Consider the following 9,880-nt stretch of genomic DNA (forward strand, 5'->3'; position numbering starts at 1 on the left):
TGCACCGTGTTCTTTTATCCAGACGTATTTCTTTTAACTCGCATTACTAAAAGTGTTTGCCAGTTGCTCACTCTTGGAACACAGAACACAAGTTTTATCACTACTGGATTAGCAGTTCTGATGATCTAGGATCACAATGTACCTTTCTCCCTACTCCATCCACTGTGCAGGAGATTTAAAACCTTTTAAAACATCCAGTTAGTCAAACACTGTAAGAATATTCTCCCCTGCATGAACAGGTCAAGCATATTGTGAATGTTGTGCTCTTAGGTATAGTGTGTATTGTCATGCTGTGTCGTTCTTGCAGAGTCAGGGACTGCAGGTCATTTTATCAGGGTGTGGCGTTTTATCTTTTCCAGATTCAAGCAGCACCAGCAGCACCCAGATACCACTGCAAGTCAGAATCTCAAGAAACTGCTGAAGTACTGTGAGGACATCTATATCTACTACAAACTGGCATACGAACACAAGTTTTTTGATGTAGCAAACATGCTTTTGCAAGATACCAAAACAAGCTGTTACCTAAATGACAAGCTTGCAAGCTAGATCAATTTAAAAGAAACTGCGGTGATGTTCAGTTCTTAGAATAAATGACCTTGTTTTACCAATGGAATTTCAGTGTAAGACAATATGTAGCCATACATTTACTTTTTGTGTTCATCAGTTAACATGCTAATTGATGTTTAAGTTCATGCATAACTGTTTTGACTGCTGCCACTTCATGCAAAATCATTGCCTTATAAAACTGCTCAATTATGACTGTAAAACTTTTTTCTTCACCCCACTTAAAACCCATGTAAATAAAACATCATTGTGCACTTAAGACTTTTTTAATTTTTTTTTTATTTTGTACTCAGGAAAATGTTAATGTATGCTTGTCGTTGATTTATGCATTCACACTTAACCGAAAAATTACAAGTAAAACTTGGCAGTAATTCAGAACAGGAATTCCATGCACTTCTTAATTTTGTGAAGATTATACAAAGTATTCATAATTAACAAACAGCTGAAACAGATTTACTGTATATTCACGAGAAACAAAGTGAGTAAGACTCGTCAGAATTTATTAATTTTGGAATAAAACTAAAACGCAATGAAAACCTGAACAACTTGCAATCAGTCAGCTAAATCAATCAGGCTGTCTTTTCATTATTTATACAAAGGTGTCAAATTCAGCCTTTATTCCCCATGTCCAAGTAAATTACAGTAGATTACTTCTAATTCCTTTAATTTCTGCAAAAAAGCATCCCTGCAGTCCTTTGTGTCTTCAGATAAATGGAACAGGACTATTGCATAATGCAAATAAACCCATTGTTAATGTTACAAGTGCTGCATTGTTATGCAGAAGTCAAGGTCAGATATAATTCTTTCAACTGAACATAATACAACAGATGAATAATAATATTATATTACTGTATGTGATGAGTAGTGGTTTTCCAAAGTGAAAAACAAATAGTCTATTCATCTGTTACTATAATTGTCTTGTAAATTACAGTCTATGCATGCATTTATTCCTTCCTAAGAAATATTCTTTGCAAGGACACCACGTTCTCAGTATAATAAGGCTAGATGGTTTTCTTACTGATGGAACATTTAATGTAATGTAGCTTAGTTATAAACATTTGCAACTAAACTACATTATATTGTTTCTACTACCCTATCAAACAAAAAAAAAAGTAATCTAAAAGAAATACCTTATTTGGACTGATAGCTTCAACGGGGTTGCTTGCTATGCTGTGTAGGTGGAGGTCAGCTTTTGGACATTTCAGAAAGGATGTTTGACACCTGGATCGTGCATCAACAAGCATATTAGCACATAACAAGAAAACACTTCGATTGTACAATGTGACAGTCCTGCTAACAATTACACAGCAAGCTCAAGAAGATTTTTATGAACTTTTTAAAGGAAAAACATCATGAACTGGCACACGGTGCAAATAATCAAAATGTGTTTAATGAAATCGTGGGAGCCACTGAAATTAAACGAGCACGCATCAGAGCTTTAGAACAGCGTGTTACCACTTTGCTTGCTATACATTCAGGCAAAACCTTGCTGGCTCACCACTGTAGCTGAAGTAAACCATAATGAGTTTGTGACTTAGAGAAAAAAAAAAAAAAAAACATTAAATATTAACAGATGCAGGGGGCAGGTAAACAGGACCTACTGTCTTTCTGAATGTTTTACTTGCAGTTTCAAACATCAACAGACAAACTGACGAGGAATGAGGGGATGTGTAAAACCCAGATATCCTATATTATATATGTCTTTAACTGTCCATGACCAGGATGCAGGTACAATGTATGTAGACTGGACCAACTCCAAAATTACATTTACACTTCCACTTAAAAGAAAAGCATAATTAGTACAAGCTGGAACAGTTACAATTTTCAATATAACTGGAAACAAGCATTGCTTGCTGATTTGTTTTATTTAAATAATTTTATACAAATTATATGCATTCTTACACAGCCCAATAAGTTCACACAGCAGATCCCTTTAGAATAGCGATTTTATTACATTAGACGCTCTATAAAACACTGCAAAAGTCAGAATTGTTTGCATTTTTTATGTCCAATTATGTAATGCTGTTGCTAGCAAGTCTTTAAGGAAACAAAGGCAAACCTGCAATAGTTTGTTAAATACAGCCCATATGGCATCACAAGTATATTCCTTTAAGTAGATTGCATCGTACTCAGAATAACTTGTGAAGTTTTGGAAAACCCAGATGTGAGAAAAACAGCCAACCCTTGTCTTTGCATTAGTAATAAACACAGAATATAAACTAAACTCTATGCACAAAAATACTGAGCAGATACTATCCAATGCATTTACAAATTAACTGAGTCCAAAAAAAAGGGGGGGGGGGGGGGGTTTGTAACATTTTTATGTAAGGAGTACAGCCTCATGGCTCATTTTTCTTTCTTTAGCATATCATAGTTATTTACTAAACATCTGCACAGTCAGTCATGTTTTTGTTCATTTGAGCACGCTCTGGCGTTTGTGTTTATAACCAGCATTTCCAAAAGGCATCAATAAGCATGTGTGGTGGTCCAGGTTTTATAAAGATGCAGTATCCTATTCCTGCACTTTGTAAACTGTGGCTGATGTTTACCTGTATTAAAAATACCCAGTTTTATTTGCATAGATCAGATTTTTTTTTTTTTTTTTTTGTAGATGCAGGAACTTATTTAATAGAGTAATACTTGTATTTCTTGAGTTGATTCATTTTTTAAAATAATTAAAATATATATTTTGTTTTCTTAAGATGTACCAATTATTGCAGGTGTTCTTACTCCAGTGCAACGGTAGTCATTCAAAATTGAAAACTGCTGAATTATGGTGGTGATCTGGAGGGTGAATTGAATCAGGTTCTGGTCTGTGCTTTATCATCAGAAGACAAAGCATATTAAGAGCATGTTCTTTATGAAGTCTTTATAACCTTCAAAAGACAAAGCGTGCACAAGGATACCACATCTTTAAAAGATGGCATTGGAAAGAAATGAGTAAGCTGTGCTGCATGTTAAGGGACTGTGGAGAATGAAGACAGGCTCTGCAGAGAGGGTCCTTTGTCACATGAAATCTTCGTAATCTTGCACATAGCCCCCTTCGAACCCCCCATAGTCTGCCAGGTCATCTTTCAGTTTTGCCTTCAGTCCTCCTCCAGGCATGATGCCTTTATTCTTCTTCTTTTTGGCTTTATTTTGCTAAATCAGGAAAAACATTTTTAACAATCCCAAATCTACAGAACACAGGTGAGCATTTATCACAAAGCTTTATCCACTTGGCAAATTGAAAGCAGTAACATATAACTTAAATTCCATAAATTTTGACTTCAATTATGGGCCAGATGTTTACCTTCTGTGTAGCTCTAGTAACCCCCCCCCCCCCCCCCCCCCCCCCCCCCCCCCCCGCCATTTTTTTTAACCTGCTACCCAGCTTGGTATTGTATCAGTCTTATCAAATAGTTATACTTTATCCTTCAATGCACACAGAAGGCTTCTTTATATTCAAAAATGTGTCATAGCTCAAGAGCTCCACCAAGTGCAAGTAACCTGTACTGCAAGTCACAATTTTACAACAAAAATCATCTCTACAGGAAAAAAAAAAAAAAGTTCTTACCTTTTCTTGTTTCTGTTTTTCATTAAATAGCACTGTCAAAGAGTTGTTTATCCTTTTCAAATCTTCAACTTCCACTGAAGAAAAAAAAAATAAAGGCAGTGCAAGTGAGTCCCATTAAACTAGCCTGTCAGTGCTGTAAACAATATTGATACACAGAGGATGAACAACTAATTCTGGTCTCCATTCTCTTTCCTCTCTCTAATGCTTTCCCATTGCTGTTCCCTGCAGATTACATAAAGCACAGTGTCAATATGGAGAGTGTTTTCAAGTAGAACAAATGTGACGGGAGTCTAATCCGAAACCAGAAATGTTTGCTGTTGGTAACTGTGCTGGGAGGCCTGTAACAGACAGATTTTTAAATTGAAGGCTTTTATTTTGCGATTTAGTTGATGCGCTGTATTACCAACAGTTTACAGTCGCAACATTTCAGCACAGAATTAAAACCTTCCATCTTTATAAGGCCCACTCACTCTCCAAACACTAAGTGGGTATAAGTTGCAGTCAGTGGAGATTTATCACATCCTATTAGCACAATGCATTTCAGATAATGGATTTCAATTACAGTCTACTGTCTTGAGCTGGACTCAAACTGACAGGGTGAATGGTTTGAGCTTTCAACACAGGAAAACACATTTTACTCCTCGAATTAATGAATGCACAGCTAAAAAAAAAAAAAAAAACAAACAAACCACATTTTAAAAAGATCCATCTGAACATCATTACACTGTGTCAAAGGATGTTAAACTTCAAAGCCCTTGTTTATTCTCAAGTGTTTCATTTACCAGACATGCCTATACATAATGCTACTGTCAAATCTATTCTGTACATCTAATCTAGCAGCACCATTTTCATCTATTCTGTACTGCATCTAGTGGCTCTCCGATCCAAATCGGACAAAAAAAAAAAAAAAAAAAAGCAGCCAAGAATTTCAATGAGGAACTTCACTAGTGCAGAAACTCAATGAGTTATGTGGAACATGTTACAAATGTGCAATATAAATAAACCTCAGTCAAGGACTCCAAGGTTAAACAAACTCCCCTATTATCTTCCAGGTCTATTTCACCCAATATAGGTTCCCTCCCATCGAGGTCATGATATTTAAACTGGACAATAACCATTAGCTGCGATTTATAGGATTTGAACGCATTGAAAATAAACACTTTCATGAAAAATAAACACACTTACATGAAGTACAGAGATCCCGAAACAACGACTCCAAGAAGCTGGAATAATGTATTGATTTTTCATACTGAGAGATCTTTTCTTTAAGCAAATTTTCAAATTCCGTAAAATCATCTTTAGAAGAAGGATTCATGTCATCAATTCCGGTTACATTATTTACACCTGCACAAAAAAAAAAAAAAAAAAAAAGGGTTAAATGTGCATTTACAATCACAGGTCCTCCGTACCACCTCCTTACTGCAATCCCAGTAAAAACACACAGCATGGTTTGGTGACCCCTAATGGTTTTTTCAAAGTTTAAGATAATGATTTAAGCATTTGTCCTAACAGACTCTGATATTTGGCGGATCTAAATAAAAACAAAGCTACTGGTGAAAGTGTATTAGTATATAATAAGAAAAGCCACCAATCCTACAGGACTATATAGAAATAGACACATCAACACACAATACTACTGAAACTATTGAACATGCGTTTTACATATATATATAAAAGCTCTGAATCTTTTTTAATACAGCAATTCCTTACCAAATGCTTCTTGTGCTAGTTTAAGGTCCGCCTCTTCCTGCATTTTCCGTACTCGTAGTTTCTCTTCAAACTCTTCTTCTGGCGTCATTTCTGCTGGTGCTTCTGGTTCCTCTAACTAGAAACAGCAATGCACAAAAAATAATAATCCAGTGGTAACGTAACAAAAAAATCAAAAAAACACCCGAGCATTACCTACGCATGACCCACTTTCATTGGCCTGTACTCTGTTCTCTCAATAACTTGTGGTGAATCACATCTTCCCCAAGATTTAGCATCAAATTGGATAACTGGATACACATTAGTGGGGAAGTAAATGTATCTTCAGGAGGGTTTGCAGGGTGAGATCCAGTAAGCTCAAAGCAAGTGATATGAGCAAAGGTTAAAAAACAGAAAGGAGCCCCCAGTCTTCATCAACACCACCACCCCTCCACGTGAATGTTTTCAGTCCACTTGTACAGTGGGTTGCTTGAGTTCACAACAGTGGAAGGGCACCAAGTCCCTGAAAGTGTTTAAGAAGCTCGTCTGGCATTCCTTCATCTTCATGAGACTCACCCTCTTTCTGAGCTCCTCTTGCTTTTTCCTTTGTTTTTTCTCTTTCTCTTTGATCTTTTCACTCAATTTTTTCTTTTCTGAAACTTTGACCTCTAAAAAAACATAATTTAAGAGATCTTTAACACAGACTTAACAGTGCAGACCTTGTGTACTGCTTTTACTACTGAAGTAGAAAGTCTTACTACAAGCTCATTAATGTAACTGCTGATCTGTAATGCCAAAATATTAATCTGTCAATAAGCAACCAGTTAAAAAAAAAAAAAAAAAGGGGGGGGGGGGACGGACAGCAGTAGCGAATATCTGAATATACAAAAGGAATTTACCAAATGGTTTGGGTTATCATGTCTTATATTGCACCAGGCAGACATATGCATGTACATTTCCTATTCTAGCTTTATAGGAAAGAGACATCTGGATTAAATCAAGGAAGATAGAAAGTGCTCTCAAATTGCACTACCTGTTAACCCACCTGCTTTTTTCTCTTCCTTCTTTTCCTCCACTTCCTCATCATCCCAATTATCCTACAGAGGAAACACAAATCAGTTATTTCAATACATTTTAAGGTGAAACACAAACTTGGGTTACACTAGTAACATTGCCTTTACAAGCAGGCTTGTGTTACCATCCCGTTTGCTAACCTCTGAATTAGAAAGGGAACCTCAAACACTTGCCCATTTTAGTCCAAATGAACATAATCTTCACCAGCTAAAGCACACATTTATAAATGGTTCCTAGATAAGTTTTTTTTTTTTGTAAGCATCTCCAAAGTGACAGGCACAAAGAGCAGAGAGTAATTTTAGTTCACAGTGGTCTAGTATATAGAGTTTATTGTACAGCTAGATGAGAGAATGCAGCACCATGATATTGATTTGTCAACACTGTATATGCATAAACTAGTTATTCATCTTGTGCCAGTGATTGAGGATAGAACCAGGAGATTTGGGCTCACTGGTACCGAAGACATTGCACTGACAGTTACTGTTCCTCCATATATTACACACATGAGTACTGACAACTACATGCATGCAAGAACTGGAGGTTCACCCCTGCCCTTAATGTGGTGATGAATTCAGTTTATTTAGGTCGTTACTGCATGAACGGTGGTCCTTGGTATTAGATGAAACTATTCATTGTGTTTGAATTACACAAACAGCTGTGAAACACAATGCTAATCGAGGCCAACAAAACCAGGCATAAACAGGACACATCACCACTAAACAGTGTTCTGCAGTAGTGCTGGTTAAAGCCGCTCGCTGTTACACTGTTCAAAGATATTACTTAGGCCTATAAGGCACAATATGTATTCGTGCCGCACCGGTACCATTTAAAAATAAAACAACGCTTCAGTAAACTGAAACTCCGTTTAAAGTGCAGGACAATTCAGAGAGGTAGATTTTAATTAAGTTTTTAAACACACTCTGTATGGTGAACAGTTATTTTCATGTTAGTCGGTGCAAAGGAAGCACTAGCGATTTCTGTAGCATTAGTTAAAATCTCATGACCTGTCCTGCTTGCAGTAAATGTACAGCTGGACACTAAAGCAGGCAATTGAGGGAGGCTTCTGGAACTCCATAAAAATAAATTAACTTTTTAACATGTAAATTCTAGCTTAGTGCATTTAACAGAAAGCATACACCTATTAAATAGTGCATTTTATAATAATGCAAATGTGACTTATCAGCTCCCTACAAACAGTGGAAACGCTGCTCTACTGGCATGAGTACGAAGGCTTACCACTGAAGAGACAGGGCGCTCCAGATCAAGCAGAACAATTTCTACTAATGTGTTTCCTCAATTTGTGGGAGATGCATGACATAGATGTGACTGATAAGTTACCTGGGCAGGTGTTGGCGAGGGTCTGTCTATATGGTACAAATGTCCATTCTGCTTATCTGTCTCACATCAGGGTGACGTTTACCTAGAGGTCTCTAGTAAGCCCAATTTCATTTTAGCTGCAGTCGCCCAAAATATATGTTTTTCTATTCCACATTAGACCACGGCCCTTATTTTGTCAGTTTACTTTGAAATGTGTAACATTACCTCCCAGTAATTACACCACATATCTTCGCTTTACAAAGGGACACAAAGCTACTAGTTATATTAAAAATCATCTATTTTTACCGGTGCTTTCACAAGCAGAGTGTAATTACCTCATATACCATGTGACTGATGGTACTGCCACCTAGTCCCCTCTCCCCAGTACAATATACTGGTTTCAGTTGTAGCAGTACCCACAGGGGGGGGGGGGGAGAGGACTCTCAGGCCATGATCATTAAAACATATGGTAAGGTTTCAGAGTGCATTTCTATTATAAAATCAGCTCAATCGCAGTAAACGCACAACTAAAAGTGTTATATAAAGGGATTTGCAATTAAATATACAATGTTGGCGTACTTGTTTGAGTATTTGCGTACAGCTCCACATGGCCTGGCTGTCACTATCACTGGTAGTTGTTCTTGTACTACGAGAATAAACCGACAACTAGTCTGCAGTCTAATAAACAGACCACAGACGTGCTCTGAAACTACACTTTCCCCTCCTGCCCGCCCTGTCTAAAACAGGTTAACACGACCCGGCAGCCCTCCTTCCGCCCTGCGGCCTGAGCCAGGCCAGTCCCCGAGCTTTCTCGACACTCTGCTCCCGTCTATACCTTCACATCTTCTTCTTCATCTTCGCCCTCCCATTTGTCGAGCACCACTCCCTTTTTGACCGGCACGTCCGGCTCCAAATTATCAAAATTGTCAGCGTCTGTGAAAAACAAAAAGAACACGAGGTCAGGACGTGCGTGAATATGGCACTGCTGTGTATGGAAAGCGTTAACTTTAACAAACAAACCACGCTGTCTCTTCTCCTTACCCCAGGAGTCCGCGTCCGCCATCTTCGCTCCGTGTGTCTGTTCCAGCCACGGCATGATGGGATACTGGGGGACTTCCACGGGACACGCGTGTGCCAGGCATGCATGCAGTCATTTTAAACGACGCCGTTTAGCGACTGATGTCGGGTCTTGTTTTTCAATTGTATTTAGTGTTTTCTTTCTCAGGTTAAAATTGTGCGCGCAGTGGGTCAGGTTTGTTAATGTATTTCCACCCAAAAAAATAAATAAATACAGCAATAAAGCGTTGTTGTTGCTAGTTATGTTAAAGTTATGTTTCGTGCAAATTCCTGGACTAATCTGCCGCAAACATTTTCTTTCTCGTTAATGTAGGTAGTTTCTATGTAAGCACAAAGTTTTAGAAATAAAATAAAATAAAATAAAATGTAAGCATGCTCGCTACCAGGCCATTGTATCTGCAGCTGCACAATCCAGCCACCAGGTGGCATACGCACTACACAAAAATAAAATCATATTCAGTGTAATATTAATGACACATGCTGTGAGATTATGTTGGGACATTTTGGGGTAACATTTATTTTCGTTTGGTGGTATGTTTTTCTGAATTCTGGTATGTAATGTTCTGGGAAGTTGTCAATATAAAATAAGGCTCATTCAGATTATTT

At 37.6% G+C, this 9,880-nt stretch overlaps 2 protein-coding genes and 1 non-coding gene across 5 annotated transcripts in view; 1 reads left to right on the forward strand and 2 right to left on the reverse strand.

Annotated features, from left to right (window-relative positions):
* Positions 1–1,817, forward strand: part of LOC121299197 (spatacsin-like) — a 34,302-nt gene extending 32,485 nt beyond the window's left edge. For both annotated transcript variants that reach the window (XM_041226827.1, XM_041226828.1), the window contains exon 40: positions 360–1,817. In XM_041226827.1, the coding sequence (XP_041082761.1) occupies positions 360–546 (187 nt within the window). In that variant the 3' untranslated portion in view covers positions 547–1,817. The remainder of the gene's footprint in view (positions 1–359) is intronic.
* A 675-nt stretch (positions 1,818–2,492) lies between these two features.
* LOC121299198 (eukaryotic translation initiation factor 3 subunit J-A-like) lies at positions 2,493–9,336 on the reverse strand. Of its 2 annotated transcripts, none has more exons than XM_041226830.1 (8): positions 9,239–9,336; positions 9,033–9,130; positions 6,852–6,903; positions 6,383–6,474; positions 5,831–5,945; positions 5,306–5,464; positions 4,121–4,194; positions 2,493–3,705 (listed from the first exon to the last, which is right to left on the reverse strand). In XM_041226830.1, exons 1-8 carry the CDS (start codon positions 9,291–9,293, stop codon positions 3,571–3,573), a joined length of 780 nt encoding a protein of 259 aa, XP_041082764.1. In that variant the 5' UTR covers positions 9,294–9,336; the 3' UTR covers positions 2,493–3,570. The 2 variants fall into 2 exon arrangements, with proteins under 2 accessions (XP_041082764.1, XP_041082763.1); XM_041226829.1 differs by having other exon boundaries at positions 6,840–6,903.
* Positions 7,287–7,421, reverse strand: LOC121299413. The gene has a single exon (XR_005947410.1). It is a non-coding gene; the product is annotated as a small nucleolar RNA SNORA57 (small nucleolar RNA).
* Positions 9,337–9,880: the final 544 nt, after the last annotated feature.

This window comes from Polyodon spathula, chromosome 24, assembly GCF_017654505.1.
Source record: "Polyodon spathula isolate WHYD16114869_AA chromosome 24, ASM1765450v1, whole genome shotgun sequence".
NCBI classification, from domain to species: domain Eukaryota; kingdom Metazoa; phylum Chordata; class Actinopteri; order Acipenseriformes; family Polyodontidae; genus Polyodon; species Polyodon spathula.